At 35.3% G+C, this 20,198-nt stretch overlaps 1 protein-coding gene across 3 annotated transcripts; it reads left to right on the top strand.

Annotated features, from left to right (window-relative positions):
• Window positions 1–12,112: 12,112 nt before the first annotated feature.
• On the top strand, window positions 12,113–19,348 carry LOC107950242 (serine/threonine-protein phosphatase PP1 isozyme 2). 3 transcript variants are annotated; one of them, XM_041108057.1, is made up of 4 exons: window positions 12,115–12,598; window positions 14,250–14,937; window positions 18,581–18,672; window positions 19,059–19,348. In XM_041108057.1, the coding sequence occupies exons 1-3, from the start codon at window positions 12,403–12,405 to the stop codon at window positions 18,624–18,626; spliced, it is 930 nt and encodes a 309-aa protein (XP_040963991.1). In that variant the 5' UTR covers window positions 12,115–12,402; the 3' UTR covers window positions 18,627–18,672; window positions 19,059–19,348. The 3 variants fall into 3 exon arrangements, with proteins under 3 accessions (XP_040963986.1, XP_040963991.1, XP_040963993.1); XM_041108052.1 differs by lacking the exons at window positions 18,581–18,672; window positions 19,059–19,348 and having other exon boundaries at window positions 12,113–12,598; window positions 14,250–14,996; XM_041108059.1 differs by lacking the exons at window positions 12,115–12,598; window positions 18,581–18,672; window positions 19,059–19,348 and adding an exon at window positions 12,651–13,140 and having other exon boundaries at window positions 14,250–14,996.
• The last annotated feature ends 850 nt before the right edge of the window (window positions 19,349–20,198 follow it).

Raw genomic sequence — 20,198 nt, 5'->3', positions numbered from 1 at the left:
CAAGATACATGACCGAAGATGCTTCAAGTAAGAAATTTCTTTTCAGTCGTTTCAATAATTATCAAATGGTTGATGGTTGTTCTGTTATGGAACAATTTCATGATATTGAAAAATGGTGAATCAATTTAAGCAATATGATATGAAAATGGATAAAATGATTGTTGTATCCTATATAATAAACAAATTCCCTCCATCTTGGAAAGACTTTAAAAGAAGTCTAAAATATAAGAAAGAGGAAATATCTCTTAAGGCTTCGGCAAATCATTTTCGTATTGAAGAAGAATATCGAAAGCAAGACCATAACCTAAACTTTGAACATGCAAAAGTGCATGTTACAGAGGAAGTACAGACTACTAAACCATCCAAGAGAAAGTTCAAACAGACTGATAGAGCACCTAAGTTCAAAAAGAAACAAAAGGGCTCATTCTACCATTGTGGTAAGCCAAGATATTTCAAGAATGAATGTCAGTTTTAAAGAAGAAGCCATCTTCTAAGGTTGATAATAACGAAAAGTTCGTTGCAATGATATCTGAAATTAATATAGCACAAGATAATAATACATGGTGGATTGATATTGGAGCAATCAAACATGTGTGCAAAGAATACTTCTAGACAATTTCAATCAATTTAATACTTCTAGTATTCAATTTAATCCACATTTCATATTTATACAAAATTACTATTTTACCCTTAACATTTTAACTTTTCACAATTTAGTCCTTAAGCTCATAAATTGAAATTTATTCATTTTAATCCTCCATTGAAGCTAGCTGAATTTCTTAGGGACTTATACCAACCCAAATAAACCATCATGTCATAAACTTAACATGAATTTTTACTATTTTCACAAACCAATCCTTAAATGCAAATTTCATAAAAAATCACTTTACAAAACTTGTTTATTTCTCAACAAAGATTCATAATCTATCAATTAACATCAACAAGCATTCAAGAACATTCATTTCATAACCCTCAACCTTTAATAATTTTCCAAATTGACCCTCGGGCTAGCTAGATTAAGCTAAACGAATTCAAAAACATAAAAATCATTGAAAACGGTGCTTGAAAATCATACCATGCAAGTAAAATTCAAAAAAAAGTTCTCTCCCCCCTTCAATGGTGCATTCAACCAGGCAAGAAGAAGAAATGAAAAGATGACAACATTGTTTCATCTTTTCTTTACTAATTTTCTTTTTAATTACCTAATTACCATTTTAACTTTATTACTTATTAAAATTTACAACAAAACCTTGTCCATGCACATCCACTATCACTTTAATTGGTCTATTTACCATTCAAGTCCTTTAGTTTAAAGTTTCATATCCATTTCACCCTTTTAACTAATAAAACTCAACTTTTTTACCTTTTATGATTTAGTCTTTTTCATTTAAGTAACTACTTAAACATCAAAATTTTTTAACAAAATTTTAAAACGACCTTAATATATTCCCATAGACATTAAAATAATATAATAATAATAATTTGCTCATCGAAATCCCAAAATCACTGTTTCGATATAACTGAAAACGGGCTGTTATAATTAGGAACATGAAGGACAAAAAAATCTTATTGGTCTACCAAGGGTGGAAACCTTCATAGAATACCTAAGTAGGAGATAGTACATTGGGAATTACCTGTCGATTGGAGTATCTTAAAGGAATTGACTAAAAGAATAAGTACTATGAGGTTATATTGGGGGCACAAATCAATTATGGAAAGAGGATGTTATTCAGCCACACACTAAAGTTGAGTTTGATAAAATAGGGTATCAAGAAGAGACATTATTCAAGAAAAATGATTAAGTTAAGGACCCACAGTCAAGGCGATTAATTGAATAACCACCAATAGTTTTCATTGGTCCGTAATGGAGAATATGGGAGAGCATTGAAGCATATCTGGAAGGGTACAATAAAAGTTGAAACAATAAATAGTGGGGGTAAGACCCGTATGAGAATATATTTAGATAGAACATGCTTATGACCAGATCAAGGATTATACATGCCAACATTCAGCTCAAAGTGATTGAAGCATTGGCTACGTCAACTAAGTTTGCAGATTTCCCCCCATGAAATCCAAGGAGTTTAACTCCGTGCATAGAATTTTTTTTCTTAGAATTTAAGTAGTCTTTTAGAATTTTGTATGAACATACCTCACTAAGTTCTTTTAAACTTATAACATTTTATTACTTGGATTCAAGGTAGATAAAGACTTGGAAATCAACTGGAGGGACCAAGCCAGTCCCTGCTAGAGTTAAAAGTTGGGCATGGTAGCTGATTTATATACGTAGAGGGGCACCCTTACAGGTCACGCCTTAGGGTCTAAAATGATTGTGTCTGTAATTTGGTCATTAATATAAAATTTTTAAATAATTGTCATGTTTACTTAAGAAACCAAAGTTGTAGGAATTTTTTTTAGATGAAATGAGTCTTAGCAGTAGTTAGTTGTTGGAAAAGTTGGGTTGTCTAAGTACATAGTAAAAGTAGACAAAAATTTTGTTAAGATATTTAGATTGTTTGTGACATTCGGTACCTGGACCTATTGATCGGGTTAAGTATAGGATGTTACAACATTTCCTTCCATCATATGCTTGGGGTCCACCTTTCTAACCTGATGTCATCGAGTCATTCTACAACACGTTTATTTACAACTCGGAGATTTTCTAACCTTTCATGGAACCGGGCTCTTACTAGCTCATACACTTTACTACTAATATAGGATAAATAAGGTTTTAAATACTTAATCCAAAATATAAGCAAAATTTGAAATACATATTCATGTTAACAACTTGCTTTCATAACTTTTCATTGTGAAACTCGGCATGGAATTGGGCACAATATATTGAATGCAATAGCAAGTATATGCTTTCGGAAGAGTCCAAACGCTACTCAGATGGTAGATGGTAGATGGTAGATTTGATGGAGGTGGCATGGTTTGATATCAAGCTTATCCCTTTCTCTTTGACAACTTACTGACATCGGTTTTTGAGGAAAAAAAATCACACAAGTATATTGGCTCCTTATCAACAATGACAAATGCAATTGGAGAAATGTTTCGGTTACCATATTGTGCCACTACCAACAACAGTGTCTGCTTATATTTGTCATATAACCAAGTATCGTCTATTTGAAAAATGGGCTTACAATGTGGAAATCCTTTAATGCATGGCTTAAACATCCAAAATAATCTATGGAATATACGCTTACTCTGAACTTGTTGTCCAACATTGTTGTATACAAGGAGTACTTCCAATTTAACCACGATAACAAACTGATGCATTGCCAGCAAACCTGCTGGAAACTTAGTATAAGATTCATCCCAATCACCAAACAATTCTTCCATTGCCTTTTGTTTCACGTACTATGCCTTGTAATACGAGACCGTGTAGTTATAGTGACTTTGGAGGTCAACGACTAGCACTAAGATTAAAATCATCAGATATTGTTACCCCATCGACTTCATGCATTGTCATATGATTTTGGAATCCAATTTATGATGATCAGTCATTAACCATCGAATAGTGTATGTATGTAGACCATTATGCTTTCGTATGTCCTAAATCTATTTCATTTTTAAAAGTGAGGCTATGATCCACCAATTGCACCCACCACCAAATTTAATGCACTTATTAACAAATATGGTTAGGGTTCACTCCCCCGTCTTATAATAGTAGGACATTTTAATGTTTTAGTGCTTCACGGCTGCTTGTACAACCACCTTCAATGGAAATTATGTCCCAATAGGTAGACCCTCGAAATATAAAGTTGAAAGCATATAAGTCAGCAACATATCAGGATATTTGGGAAATTCTAACGCATCCATTGCATCTTCATCGATTAGGTGCATATGAGAATAAGGTGTTAACATTAATGGAAGGCAATTAATAATGGTTGCCATTAACATTAATGGGAGACAATCAATAATGACAACCACCAACTTTGGAAAAGTGGCAAGGGATAATTTTTTTTGGTCCTTGAGATAATGGGCTATTTATTGTTTGGTCCTTGAACCTCAACTATAAATAGGCCTTCTCATTTCTCATTTCAATCCATCCCAACCAATCTTTCTCTCTTAGTTTTCTCTCTTCTCCCATTTGAGAATTCTTAAGGAATTCTATTTGTTTGTAATATTTTGGAGATAGTAAAGTTATCATCTGGTGTTAGCGCCCGAGGACGTAGGTATAATTTACCGAACCTCGTTAAAACTCTTATGTTCTTTTTGTCCTATTTTTCTTTCAATATTTGAGGGTATAATAGTAGTATTTAATTGTGCTATTAAATTACGTTAGAAGGAATATTCTGACTAAGCCGAAGGTTAATCGTAGTATGCTCTGTGGTTGCAGTTTAAACTGATCTTCCACATCAGAAAAGATTTCCTTAGGTATATTGAAAGATTATGGAGAAAACGGTCGGTGTAGGAGCTTCAACATCGTCCATGTGGACAAGACCGATAATTGCAAATGCAAGATTGGCCGTGGAGATCTTTGATGGCACAGGCCATTTTGGTATGTGGCAAAGTGAGGTTCTAGATGCCCTTTTTCAGCAGGGTCTAGACATTGCCATTGATGAAGAGAAACCAGATGATGTACAGGAGAAAGATTGGAAGGCGATCAATCGGTTGGCATGTGGCACAATTCGATCATGCCTTTCTCGAGAGCAGAGGTATGCTTTTTCAAAGGAGACTTCTGCAAATAAGTTGTGGGTGGCACTTGAAGAAAATTTTTTGAAGAAAAACAGTCAAAATAAGCTCCACTTGAAGAAAAGACTGTTTCGCTTCACATACGTCCCAAGTACCACAATGAATGATCACATCACCAAATTTAATCAGTTAGTCACTGATTTGCTGAATATGGATGAGACATTCAAAGATGAAGATTTGGCTTTGATGCTGTTGGGGTCACTTCCTGAGGAGTTTGAGTTCCTAGAAACTACTCTACTTCATGGCAGGAGTGATATATCTCTGAGCAAAGTCTGTGCGGCCTTATACAGTTATGAACAGAGAAAGAAGGACAAACAGAAAAACTCAATCAGAGATACAGAAGCTTTAGTAGTCCGAGGTCGTTCATACACTCGAAAGAAAACTTAAAAGGGGAGATCAAAGTTAAAGTCCAGACTCGGGAAAGATGAATGTGCTTTTTGTCATGAGAAAGGCCACTGGAAGAAAAATTGTCCAAAGCTGAAGAATAAGGGAAAAGCTGCTGTAGATGCTTGTGTTGCTAAGCATGATACTAGTGACTCTGAACTATCACTGGTTGCATCATCATCGTCGTTCCATTCAGATGAGTGGATATTGGATTCGGGTTGTACCTATCATATGTCCCCTAACCGGGAGTGGTTCTCTGATTTAGTAGAACTAAATGGAGGAGTTGTTTATGTGGGCAATGACAATGCCTGTAAAACTGTTGGGATAGGTTCAATCCAATTAAAGAATCAAGATGGATCAACCAGAGTTCTGACTGATGTTCGGTACGTGCCCAGTTTGAAGAAAAGTCTCATCTCATTGGGAGCCTTGGAATCCAATGGTTCAGTTGTTACTATGAGAGATGGGATTTTGAAAGTGACATCTGGCGCACTTGTGATATTGAAGGGCATCAGGAAAAATAACTTGTATTACTACCAAGGTAGTACAGTTATTGGAGCAGTCGCTACAGCTTCCGGTAACAAAGAATTGGACTCAATGCAGTTGTGGCATATGAAGTTGGGACATGCCAGCGAAAAATCCTTGCAAATTCTGGCAAAGCAAGGATTGTTGAAAGGTGCAAAGGCTTACAAATTAAAATTTTGCGAGCATTGTGTTCTGGGAAAGCAAAAAAGAGTGAAATTCGGTACTGCTATCCATAATACAAAAGGTATTTTGGAATATGTTCACTCAGATGTGTGGGGGCCTTCCAAGACACCTTCATTGGGAGGAAAACACTACTTTGTTACTTTTGTTGATGACTTTTCCAGAAGAGTTTGGGTGTATACCATGAGAACTAAGGATGAAGTGCTTAGAGTTTTTCTTAAATGGAAAACTATGATTGAAAACCAGACTGGCAAGAAAATCAAGCGGCTTAGGACGGACAATGGAGGGGAATATAAAAGTGATCTGTTCTTCGATGTGTGCCAAGAGTATGGTATTGTTCGACACTTCACAGTTAGGGATACACCACAGCAGAATGGATTGGCAGAGCGTATGAATCGAACATTGCTGGAGAAAGTTCGATGTATGTTGTCCAATGCTGGGTTGGGCAAGCAATTTTGGGCTGAGGCTGTGACATACGCTGGCCATCTTGTTAATCGTTTGCCATCATCTGCATTAGAAAGAAAAACTCCTATGGAGGTATGGTCTGGAAAACCGGCTACAGATTATGATTCCTTACATGTGTTTGGATCCACTGCATATTACCATGTGAAGGAGTCAAAGTTAGATCCGAGGGCAAAGAAAGCTCTCTTTATGGGAATCACTTCTGGAGTGAAGGGATTTCGTCTTTGGTGCTTAAGCACAAAGAAAATGATCTGTAGTAGAGATGTTACCTTTGATGAATCTGCCACATTGAAAAAGGTAGCAGATAAAGATATTCAGACGAGCAATACTCCACAGCAGGTGGAGTGTACTCCAAAACAGGTGGAGTTTGAGCAGATGGGGATTTGCCCAGTTAATAAGTCTAATTCTCCAGCCACAATGGAGGAATTAGAGGTTGAAGAGGTTCTGACCCAAGAACCACTAAGTACACCAGAACCAGTTGCAGTTGCAAGGCCACGGAGAGAAATTCGTAAACCTGCTCGATTTACTGATATGGTGGCCTACGCCCTTCCCGTTGTTGATGATATTCCTATCACTTATCAAGAAGCAATGCAAAGCTTAGAAAGTGATAAATGGAAAAGCGCCATGGATGAAGAAATGCAGTCTCTCCTGAAGAACAATACTTGGGAATTGGCACAATTACCGAAAGGTAAAAGGGCAATCGGATGCAAGTGGGTATTCGCAAAGAAAGATGGATATCCTAGCAAGAAGGATATTCGCTACAAGGCAAGATTGGTAGCTAAAGGCTACGCTCAGAAGGAGGGAATTGACTACAATGATGTATTTTCCCCTGTTGTGAAGCATTCCTCCATTAGAATTTTATTGGCCTTTGTAGCACAGTTGAATTTGGAACTAGCTCAACTTGATGTTAAGACGGCTTTCTTGCATGGTGAGTTAGAAGAGGAGATCTATATGACTCAGCCCGAAGGATACACAGATGCTGGTGGTAGAAATTGGGTTTGTAAGCTGAACAAATCGCTATATGGATTGAAGCAATCCCCGAGGCAGTGGTACAAGCGATTTGATAGCTTTATGAGAAGGCAGAAGTACACAAGAAGCAAATATGACAATTGTGTATATTTGCAGAAGCTGCATGACGGATATTTCATTTATCTACTCTTGTATGTTGATGATATGTTAATCGCTTCGAAGAGCCAAAAAGAGATAGATAAGCTGAAGGCTCAGTTGAATCAAGAGTTCGAGATGAAAGATCTAGGTGAGGCCAAGAAGATTCTCAGCATGGAGATAAGTAGAGATAGACAGAGAGGCAAGCTTTGTTTGAATCAGAAGCAATATCTGAAAAAGGTATTACAATGTTTTGGTGTAAATGAAAACACAAAACATGTAAGTACCCCACTTGTTTCTCATTTGAAACTTAGTGCTCAATTATCTCCGAAAACTGAAGAAGAAAGAGAATATATGGCAAAAGTCCCATATGCTAATGCAGTTGGGAGTTTGATGTATGCGATGGTGTGTACGCGGCCTGACATTTCACAAGTTGTTGGAGTTGTGAGCAGGTATATGCATGATCCTGGAAAAGGACATTGGCAAGCTGTGAAATGGATTCTACGGTATCTTCGAAAAACCGTAGATGTTGGTTTAATTTTTGAACAGGATGAAGCACTTGGTCAGTTTGTAGTTGGATATGTTGATTTCGACTTTGCTGGTGATTTAGATAAACGTCGTTCAACTACGGGGTATCTGTTTACTCTTGCGAAAGCCCCAGTGAGTTGGAAGTCTACCTTACAGTCTACAGTAGCTGTGTCTACTACAGAGGCAGAATATATGGCAGTTACAGAAGCTGTTAAGGAGGCTATTTGGCTTAATGGATTGTTGAAAGACTTAGGAGTTGTTCAAAGTCACATAAGTTTATATTGTGACAGTCAGAGCGCTATTCATTTAGCGAAAAATCAAGTCTATCATTCAAGAACCAAGCATATCGACGTAAGATATCCCTTTGTGCGGGAAGTCTTTAAAAAAGGAAAAATTCTACTTCAGAAGATTCCGACAGCAGATAATCCCGCAGATATGATGACCAAGGTGGTAACAACAATCAAGTTTAATCATTGTTTGAACTTGATTAACATCCTAAGAATTTGAGCACCTTCAGGTGTATGGCGCTCGAGAGCGCATTTGTAGGCACTACAAAAGATAGCTTTATCGAATTTGGGGAGTTAAAGGAAGTGTGTGAAGATGTGATTATCCTAATCAAATCTTCAAGGTGGAGATTGTTAACATTAATGGAAGACAATTAATAATGGTTGCCATTAACATTAATGGGAGACAATCAATAATGACAACCACCAACTTTGAAAAAGTGGCAAGGGATAATTTTTTTTGGTCCTTGAGATAATGGGCTATTTATTGTTTGGTCCTTGAACCTCAACTATAAATAGGCCTTCTCATTTCTCATTTCAATTCATCCCAACCAATCTTTCTCTTTTAGTTTTCTCTCTTCTCCCATTTGAGAATTCTTAAGGAATTCTATTTGTTTGTAATATTTTGGAGATAGTAAAGTTATCGTCTGGTGTTAGTGCCCGAGGACGTAGGTATAATTTACCGAACCTCGTTAAAACTCTTATGTTCTTTTTGTCCTATTTTTCTTTCAATATTTGAGGGTATAATAGTAGTATTTAATTGTGCTATTAAATTACGTTAGAAGGAATATTCTGACTAAGGAAAGACTTGGTATTTAAGAGATCCTTGTGATCCACCTCTCTTCCCTGGGAATTGAACTTTGTGTGATTTTTTAGTACAATAATTTACACGCTTCCGACCCTATTGGAACAACATAAGGTTCATTTGGTGGAAGATCCAGTAATGCACTTATGGCAGGGAAGTCTGCATCGACGCAAATATTCTTGTTCGGCGGCTTCCACTTCTTCATCATGGTCTGGATCACTAAATTCAATCGTGTTTGTGTCAGTATCCCTCTCCTCTTCCTCTTCTTCAATATAACCTGATGTGAACTTGGATACTGAAGGTTGTATCATCATGGAAGTTCCCTTTTTAATGTAGGAAAATGGATCTTCATATGGAGGAGGTGTGGATGTTGATGGTGTTGCATACTGGTATGGATATTTTAGACTTAAATTCAAATAAAACTGGTATGGATATTTTAGACTTAAATTCAAATAAAATTCCAACTTGTGTACATAAGATCGTCCTCTAACAAGTGCAGTATACTGGCATATATTAGCAGGATCACATTGAAGATATAATGCTCCAAACATATCTACAACAAGACTGGATGAAGGTGGAATACCGGGTAACGTTTTCCCTTACTCAACAACACTCAACTGTGCATAAAGCTTCACTACATTCCCGGATGAGGAATGTGTTGCGATCATAGTTTCAACATCATCATCTTCAGCTAATTCATCGAATATGTAAAAAGTCTATAAAATAGAGTGGACACTACCTTCCCACAATGACCGACAGTTTTCCTACTAATTTTTGCCATCAATTCTTTTATTTTGATGTTCTTAATCAACGTTGTGTTTATCGAGCGTCTTGAATTAAATACAACACCGTTTTCAATATAGTGAACTTGTCCATTGTAATGAACTACAACATTGAATTTAGGGTTAATCTTCTTAAATCAACCTGCACATTCAGAAAAATAACAAAAACAATATAATAATAACATTATCCACGCCGACTTTTTTGATAAAAATGATAGTGCAAATTACTAAATTAAAGAAATAATTTTAAAAAAGTACAACTAAGAAAAGAAATCTTATTTTGGCAAAAGGGAGAGTAGCTTACAAATAATAGAAACTGTGAGAAAATTTCCACGAGAGCAATGGAAAAAAAATTATATAGCATGCGTTGAGGTATTTTCATAATTTTATACTCAATTTTGAAATTTCGAAGTCTCAAACCACCACTTAACATGGAGATTTCAGAAAAAAAATTTATTAAAATGTTACGTGGCTTGATGTTGTTGGAGATTGGGGTTTGATGGACTGAAGAGAGAAGAGCAAGATAATTTTTTTTAAAAAATTTGATTTATTTTTTCCAACGAATGCTTTTATTGACTGTTGGTAAAGGGTCTAAAATTGCTCCCAACATGGCTATTTTAGGAAAAAAGTTTTTTTTTTCTATTTTGGAATCGCCGTGTAGGGGGCTACTTTTAGGGGAAAAATTATGTGCCAAAAAATTACCTTATCTTTTTAAACAGAGTATTACTACACACACCTAACTTTTATAAATTTTCATTTTAGACATCAAAAGTAAAAAAGTTTACAATATGAGTATTGTTGTTATATACTTTTACCATTTTAGTCATCCATCATTAATTTGTTATTACATACACTCATTTTAATCACTCAACTTTAATAAATTTCACTTTGATCACTCATTTTATTTTTTAGAACTAATCTTTTCCCCAAAAAATTAAGTTTTTTAGGGAATTAAATTGTTCAACTCCTGAGATGGAACTCAAGTTTTTCATTTATAACTCAATTCCATGTACAAACTAAGGTTTTTCTCTATAAAAACCTAGAAAAATCCTGATTTTTTTCTTTTATTGAAAAAAACTAAAAATAATAAAAGAATTTTAAAAGATAAAAGGAAAAAAATTAGAAAAATGAAATTAATTCTAAAAAGGAAAAAAAAATAAAGGGAATTAAAAAGAAAACTATTTTTCTTACCCAAATTTGTCTCTTTTATGAAATTTTTTTTTTCAAAACAAATAAAAAAGATAAAATGAGTTTGCAAAATGAGAAATTATTAAAGTTAGGTGATTAAAATAAATGTATGTAATGATAAATTAACGACAGGTGACTAAAATGAGAAAACTTTGTAACAATACTGCCCATATTACAAACTTTTTATTTTTGATACCCAAAATAGAAAAAATTATAAAAATTAAGTGATCAAATGCGTAACTTATCCTTTTAAATAATCTAAAACTTACAATATTTTTTAAAGGGATAAATCTCAAAATTATACGTGAACTTTGATTTAATGTGCAATTGTATACATGAACTTTAATTTAGTGCAATGATACATGTGAAACTCTAATTGTAGTTCAAATGTATATTTAAAACTTTAATTTTGATTTAATCACAGACATTTAAAAAAAATAAATACATTAATTTATTTTTATACTAGATAAATATAATTATTTATATATGCAATATATAAATATAAATTTATATTATATCAATAATTGTGTTAATAATTTATAATATTGAATTAAGTTAAAATTTATGTATACAATTACGTATTAAATCATAATTTTAAATTTGATGTTTATTTTTTAAAATAATTTTTTTTATAGTAATTAAAATATCCCACTAATTTCAATGATTAATCCTTTGAAGGGATAAATCAGCTAATGGTAATTTTTAAAACTATAATATTTTATAATAAATTGCTAATATAATGGGCGGTTGAAAACATGTTAATGATAACGGTAAAACAAGTAAGTTGGCCAAAGTGAGTTAAGGGTGAGTTTGGATTTGCGGTGCGTTTATCTGCGTTTAGTGTAAAAACAATTGTGACAGTGAAATTAGATATTGTAAGAATACAGTAATGTGAGATAAAAAGTAAGCTAAACGCACTGCACCGTATCGTACCGCCGCCCTAAACCCACCCTAAGTGAGAATTTGCCGCATTTTAATGATAAGGGTAAAACCGATTTATTTGATTTTATAAATAAAAAATATTACTTCAAAATTTGAATATTTATAAGTTCAGTTAACTTACACTATTTAATTTCGCAATTATCACATATTATGGTAAATATAATATTACCCTAATATTAGGGAAACAAATAGGGGTTCTTTTGAAAATTTATAACCATCAATGGGCTATTTACCAAGCCTTATATCATCGACTCCGACGAAGTTTAATACTTATTAGTTATATACAGAAATTAGGCTTCTCCGCCGTTCCGGAGTTGCATTCACCGCCACTTTTCTTTTAATTTTTCTTCTCTAGTATTAATTTTATTAATCCCCACACGCAAGCCAGGCCACATTCTTCCCCGCCCCTTCTTTTTCAAATAACACCAGAAAATGAAACGAAGTTGAAAAACCCAGAACAGAAAAACAAAGAAAAAAAATTATTACTTTTTTGGAGAGATTTCTTTATTATTATTTTTCTCAGATTATGGGATCTGTTACAATGGACCCTGCCGTTTTGGATAATATAATATGTCGTTTATTGGAGTTTAAGCAGGAAAGGACAGGGGGCAAGCAAGTGCAGCTGATGGAAGGTGAGATCCGTCAGCTTTGCACTGTTGCAAGGGAGATATTTATTCAACAGCCAACTCTTCTTGAACTTGAAGCTCCCATTAAGATATGTGGTACGCCTTTATGTTCTTTTCTCAATATATATTAGCTTTTTAATTCATATTTTCTTTTTTGGATTTTCTATTTGAAAAATGGTGGAAATTCATGTTTTGGTTCTTTGGGTATTTTAGTTTTAGGATTTGGGTGTTCCTAATTTTGACTGGTTGAGGGAAAAGTTGAAAACTTTGAAGAAATGTTATTAAGGGAAAAGTTGAATGCATTTGAAGGAATTAAGGAAATGTGTGTGTGTTCCTGAATGGTTATGTAAGTGCTTAGGAGCTGCATTGAGATAATACTCGATTTCTTATTTAAATTGCATTAACTGAAAATTATTTACTTTTTTATGTTGTTCTTGGTATGATTTGTTTCTTAGCCTGCTTGCTGATTGATGTAAAATGGAAGTAGCTATTAATCAACTCTGCCATGAAAATAATCTGAATTAGATGAGAGATATGGATGGTGCGAACTTATCACCTTCTTGGTGCATTGCATCCTTGTTTTGGCTTTTCTCTGGAATTTAATGCCATAGGAGGAAGAGAGGGCAGCTACGGTCTAGGTATGAGGATCTTTAAACTTGGTTTGCTTCTTTTTATCTTAGTTACTCGAGGATGCCTTGTGTAGGCAGGGAAGTCTCTGAGGTTGAGAAAGGTTAGCTATTGAAGAGCAATGGATGGGGAAGGCAGGATTATGTTAATCCTCAATGACTACTCTAAGATTTGTTGAATGTTAAAGTAGAAACCATTTATTAGTAGAAATGTTTGTCTTAGACTTCGGCAATTATGAGGTTAAGAAAAGAAAAGTTATGTGAATGTGTGTTCTGCAGGAATAATCACTTTTGTTGGGAGGGAAAAGATTTATACCATAAACATGATATTTTCCAGGTTTTATTAATTCATGCCCTTTAATTGAGTTAAAATAACTAATTGTAAGCAAGCACCTTATAACATTTATGAGCTGATTCTCTCTCCAACCATGGTATAAAAATCATTTTGGTCGTATTTGCACATAAATTATTTGTTTTGGAGATTGTCAAGTCTATGCAATAATGCAAATATCCTCCAAAATTAGCTTTACATATTTTCTGTTACAGTCTGTTGCATTGTATTTCTCTATGTTATATACATGGGGGTTCTATGGGAAAACTATTATTGGGTGATTACGTGAGCAACCTCAAAGTTCTTAAGTATTGTTAGAAAGCTAAACCAATTTTTATGAAAATCAATGTTGAGGAATTCTTCATACTGTTGTGAAAACTTCCAATTATAAGTAAATAGGACTAAATGATTGCTCAATGCTCATATCTTTGAATTAATTTTTATCTTATCTTTAAAAGATTGTTTCCTACATAGCACCAAAAACTGATGAGATAGTACTTGTTTGGTGCAACTTGGTAGTTTCGAATATGAATAGGTAAGCAATGCAGCCAGAACAAATATTGTAAAGCTGCTTATTAGTTTCACATACTGGAACTCCTCATAGTTTTAATTGAACTATAGGTGGAAACTATATCAAAATGGTAAAGTGAAACATGAAATAGAGCTCAATATTTCATATGCTAGTTTGACCGTAGTTCTGGATGACTATCTTCTTAATTCTGACAATTTATTGTCTTTTTTTTAGAAGTTTCAATAATTTGTGTTGTGCTGTTTTTTTTTCTTGTTTCAGGTGACATTCACGGGCAGTATGTTGATCTTCTGCGTATTTTTGAGTATGGGGGTTTCCCTCCCAGTGTTAATTATTTATTCCTGGGGGACTATGTTGATCGTGGCAAGCAGAGTCTAGAAACTATATGCCTTTTGCTGGCCTATAAGATCAAATATCCTGATAACTTGTTTCTTTTGCGAGGGAATCATGAATGTGCTTCTATTAATCGGATTTATGGATTTTATGATGAATGCAAACGAAGGTTCAATGTGAAAGTTTGGAGAATCTTTACCGAGTGTTTTAACTGTCTTCCCGTGGCTGCTCTAATAGATGACAAAATTTTGTGTATGCATGGTGGCCTTTCCCCTGATCTAACAAATTTGGATCAGATAAGGGCCTTAACCCGTCCAACTGATGTTCCTGATACTGGTTTGCTTTGTGATTTACTTTGGTCAGATCCTGGTAGGGATATCAAAGGCTGGGGCATGAGTGATCGAGGAGTCTCGTTCACATTTGGCCCAGATAGAGTCTCTGACTTCTTAGTGAAAAATGATCTGGACCTCATTTGCCGTGCCCATCAGGTTGTTGAAGATGGTTATGAGTTCTTTGCTGACAGACAGCTTGTTACAATATTTTCCGCTCCCAACTACTGTGGCGAATTTGATAATGCTGGTGCAATGATGAGTGTTGATGAAAGCCTAATGTGTTCTTTCTGTTGCGGAAGCGACGATAATATTAATAACAATATTATCAGAAATATTTAGATAATTATTATGCCAATAATTATACTAAGAAAATTCCCAGTTAAATTGGAGGGGTCACAAATGGTCCCGCTTAAAACCCAACAACTAGACAGAACTCACTTAGATATTTATAGCAATAATAACTAAATAAATATAACCAACATAAAGCTATTAAATAAAAGCAAACAAATAAGAAATAAAATACCAGAGTTTTAACGAGGTTCGGCCAATTTAGCTTACGTCCTCGGACACTACCAAATTAATATTTCCTCTAGAAATATTACAAAGGAGAAGATTTTGGGATGATACAACCAAAGGGGGAGGGGTTCTATATATAACAAACCAAACCCCCTCCCTTTCTATCTTTTCCTAATGTGGGATATTGCCAATATTCAACAAATCTCCACCTTGGCGATATTCCACATCTTCGAACATCTTCTCATAACACAAACTTCAATAGTGTCTTCAAATTTGCAACCAATCGCCTTCTTCCCTTTTGGTAGTTGTGCCAGCTTCCACGTCTTGTTTTTCTCTAGAGATTGCATTTCCTCTTCCATTGCACCTAACCATCTATTATTCTCTAAACTCTGAATGGCTTCGGTGTAAGTGGATGGAATATTATCAACAACTGGAAGTGCATAAGCTACCATGTCAGTGAAACGAGCAGGTTTCTGAATTTCTCGTCTCTGCCTTCTGACTGCAATTGGCTCTGATTGCTGTTGAGGTTCTTGGGTAGAAACCTCTTCCTCATCTGACTCTGCATCTGCCAATGAAGAATCACTAGTGGTACCTTTTGCTGGAATTACCACACTCTGCTCAAACTCCACCTGCTGCGGAGTACACTCCACCTGCTGTGAAGTACTACTCACTCCTTCTGGATTTACCTTATTCAACATGGCAGATTCATGAAAGGTAACATCCCTACTGATTATCGTCTTCTTTGCCTCTAGACACCACAAACGATATCCCTTAACACCAGCATTGAAGCCCATGAATAGAGCCTTCTTTGCTCTTGGATCTAACTTTGATTCTTTCACATGATAATATGCAATAGAACCAAAAATGCGCAAGGTGTCATAATCAGTAGCAGGTTTTCCATACCATTTCTCCAAAGGAGTCTTGCCATTTATAGCAGATGATGGCAAATGATTGATGAGATGTTGAGCGTACGTCACAGCCTCAGCCCAAAACTTTCTATCTAATCCAGCATTAGATAACATACATCGAACTTTCTCCACAAGCGTTCGATTCATACGCTCTGCCACCCCATTCTGTTGCGGTGTTCCACCTACGGTGAAGTGCCTTACTATGCCACAATCTTGGCATATCTTCAGGAAAGGATCGCTTTTATATTCTCCACCGTTGTCTGATCGGAGAACCTTAATCTTCCTTCCTGTCTGATTTTCAACTTTAGTTTTCCACTTAAGGAAAACTTCAAGCACCTCATCTTTGTTCTTCATAGGGAACACCCAAACTCGTCTGGAAAAATCATCAATAAAGGTGACAAAATAACGTCTTCCTCCAAGTGATGGAGTCTTGGACGGTCCCCATACATCAGAATGCACATAATCCAGAATACCTTTAGTATTGTGAATCCCAGTGCCAAATTTCACCCTTCGTTGTTTTCCCAGAACACAATGCTCGCAAAATTCAAGTTTGCAAGTCTTTGTACCTTTCAATAATCCTTGCTTGGCTAGAGTTTGCAAGGATTTTTCACCAGCATGGCCCAAACGCATATGCCACAGCTGTGTTGCCTCAGCGTCCTTCTTGGTACTCGTAATTGCTGCTGCTGTTGTCCCGACCACTGTACTACCTTGGTAGTAATACAGATTATTCTTTCTTATGCCTTTCAACATCACCAATGCTCCTGAAGTTGCTTTAAGAACTCCATCTCGTATTGTCACAACTAGGCCTTTAGATTCTAACGACCCCAAAGAGATGAGATTCTTCTTCAACTTTGGGACATATCGTACATCCCGCAAAATTCTAGTAGATCCATCATGACTCCTCAGTTTAATTGAACCTATCCCGGCTATTTTACATGTGTTATCATTACCCATGTAAACAACCCCTTCATCTAGTTTTTGAAATTCAAAGAACCATTCCCGAATGGGACACATATGATAGGAACAACCAGAATCCATGATCCACTCATCTGCATATAATGTTGAAGATGTCATACTAAGAGAAAAGTCTGACTCTGCTTCACTATTGCATTCTGCAACATTTGCATCTTGCGGAGTCTTCCCTTTTTTCTTCAATTTTGGACAATCTTTCTTCCAATGTCCTTTTTCTTTGCAAAAAGAACATTCATCTTTGGCAACAGCTCGACCTTTGGACTTTCTTCTCTTCCCCTTAGACTGACTTTGCTGACGACCTCTTGTTACCAATGCTTCCACTGCTGCTTCACCTGAACCTTTCAACTTATCCTTTCGGCGTAGTTCATAGCTATACAATGCAGCAGTTACTTCATTGAAAGTTACTTCCGATTTTCCATGAAGTAGAGTAGTTTCAAGGTACTCAAACTCCTCAGGAAGCGATCCCAACAACATTAACGCCAAGTCTTCGTCTTCAAAAGTCACATCCAAATTCAACAAATCAGCCACCAGCTGATTAAAATTGGTAATGTGCTCGTTCATCGTGGTACCAGGAACATAACTGAAACGAAACAGTCTTTTCTTCATATGTAACTTATTTTGACTGTTCTTCTTCAGAAATTTCTCCTCCAATGCTTTCCACAATTTACTTGCAGAAGTCTCTTTACTGAATGTATACTTCTGCTCTCTGGAAAGACATGATCGAATTGTACCACATGCCAATCGGTTGATGGTCTTCCATTCTTTATCATCAACCCCTTCTGGTTTTTCTTCCTCAATGGCAATATCTAGACCCTGTTGAAAGAGGGCATCTAGAAGCTCACTTTGCCACATGCCGAAATGACCTGTTCCATCAAAAATTTCCACTACAAATCTCGTATTTGCAGTTCCAATCCTCGGCAAAATGTACGAAGTGGAAGTTGTTGATATGGATGGTTTTTCTTCTGTCATTTTTGCCATAGCTTCTACTTAATAGCCACCAAATGCAGAATACCCACAAGCTTTAGGAAATGTTTCTGATGTGTAAGATCAGACTAAGCTGCAAACACAGAGCATACTACAAAACCTTGGCTCGGATACCAATTGTTGCGGAAGCGACGATAATATTAATAACAATATTATCAGAAATATTTAGATAATTATTATGCCAATAATTATACTAAGAAAATTCCCAGTTAAATTGGAGGGGTCACAAATGGTCCCGCTTAAAACCCAACAACTAGACAGAACTCACTTAGATATTTATAGCAATAATAACTAAATAAATATAACCAACATAAAGCTATTAAATAAAAGCAAACAAATAAGAAATAAAATACCAGAGTTTTAACGAGGTTCGGCCAATTTAGCTTACGTCCTCGGACACTACCAAATTAATATTTCCTCTAGAAATATTACAAAGGAGAAGATTTTGGGATGATACAACCAAAGGGGGAGGGGTTCTATATATAACAAACCAAACCCCCTCCCTTTCTATCTTTTCCTAATGTGGGATATTGCCAATATTCAACACTTTCCAAATTCTTAAGCCTGCTGATAAAAGACTCGGGTTCAGTTGAGGGACACTACCGACTTCTGCCTCCGTTCCTACACGGATTTGCTGATGTAAGTTTCAACCTATACCATGAAGTTAATGATCTATTTTCGAGAATATGAAATGTTAATATTTATGTTGGTAGGCTGGATGCTGAACGCTTTTTTTCATTTTGGTGATTTGTGGTTTAGAATAATTTATTTTCTAGTTATGGACATGTTGAGAGCATTTGAGCACTAATAATAACTACATGTCGTATTTACATACATGTATTGCAACTGTCCATTTTGATTTGTTATCGTCAACCATCATTTCTCATGTTCATAATGAAAATTCTCGTAAAACTCTGAGCCTATTTTTATGTTGTTTGCCTGTTTATAGCATGTCATTAACTTTAAAGTTTTCCCAAGTTTTTTCTTTGCTTTTGTTGGTTTTAACACATTTTTCGCAAATACAGTTGTGATTCGAGACGAAAGTTTCTATGATTTTCAGACGCCAGAGTTGGAGGCTTTTTGAAGATATGAGATATGCAATATCACCATTTCCTCATTTTAAGGGTACAGATTATTTGTTTTAAAGTATATGAAATTGAAAGACAAGGAATGATTGGTTCACATTGGCTACAACCAATGTCTGACAAGTGATATCTTCGATTTTTATTTTCCCCAATTTTGTAGTGATAAGGGTATTTTGATATTTTCATTGATTTTGTTAAATATATTTGGCACCTAGTGTTTCATTCTTGAATTTTTTGATGGCAACAATTGCTACCGATGAGTTTTTCTTTTTTTCTTTTAGGTTACAAAAGAGATTGTAATTTAGGGATATAAGCAAAGGACTCGTATAAATGTTCATATTTGAATCCAAACTAATTGAGCTAAGCTTTGAATTTTGTTCCTTTCTTTCGAAATGTTTTTTATGCTTAAATCTAAGTGGATTATGATCAATATTTGTTGAAATGTAATACGGAAGAAAAGTTTCAACGGTCATGAAATTGATTTTTTGTATTATTTGTTACTTTGATTTTTATTTCTTCAAACCGTGCATTTTTTTACAAGGTTTAGACTAGTGAAACGATGCTGTTTTAATGAATTGAAACGGTGTGTTTTGCATTCGTGTTTCTTAATTGAAATGAAGCGAATTATGTACACAATTGTCACTACTAGTTGTCAAACTAATTTGAAACTGTTATTTATCCCTTTAAAGTTGTTGACGAAGGGTTAGGAAGTTATGGATGAAAATAGTATTCTCAACCTCCTGAAATTTCTCTGCTCTCTTTGATTTTCTCTTTCCTTTTCTATGCTTTTTTTTTTTTGGAATTTTTAAGCTCGTATCAAAGGTATCATAGCCATTGATCCTTCATGACTAATGAGGGTATCACCACTCGATTGCAGAAAGAAATGGGTCACTTACAGAAGGTGATCGCCCAGCTTCAAACTGATTTTTCTCAAATGGATGGTAAGTTTGAGACACAATTGAAAGAGATTAGAGAAGAGTTCAAGGGTGAGATTAATAGTGAGTTGCAATCTTTGTTCGAGAGATATTTTGGCCAACCATCTAATGGCAGTTTTTGGGTCAACACCAGACAAAGGGAAAG

Source organism: Gossypium hirsutum, chromosome A03 (genome assembly GCF_007990345.1).
Source record: "Gossypium hirsutum isolate 1008001.06 chromosome A03, Gossypium_hirsutum_v2.1, whole genome shotgun sequence".
Classification (NCBI taxonomy): Eukaryota; Viridiplantae; Streptophyta; class Magnoliopsida; order Malvales; family Malvaceae; genus Gossypium; species Gossypium hirsutum.
The sequence above is the reverse complement of the archived record's forward strand: the minus strand, read 5'-3'. Positions and strand labels throughout refer to the sequence as shown.

Coding starts and splice junctions, on each gene's coding strand:
- LOC107950242 (XM_041108052.1), top strand. CDS start 12,403: ATGGGATCTGTTACAATGGACCCTGCCGTTTTGGATAATATAATATGT. Junction 12,599..14,249: donor AGCTCCCATTAAGATATGTG/GTACGCCTTTAT, acceptor TTCTTGTTTCAG/GTGACATTCACGGGCAGTAT.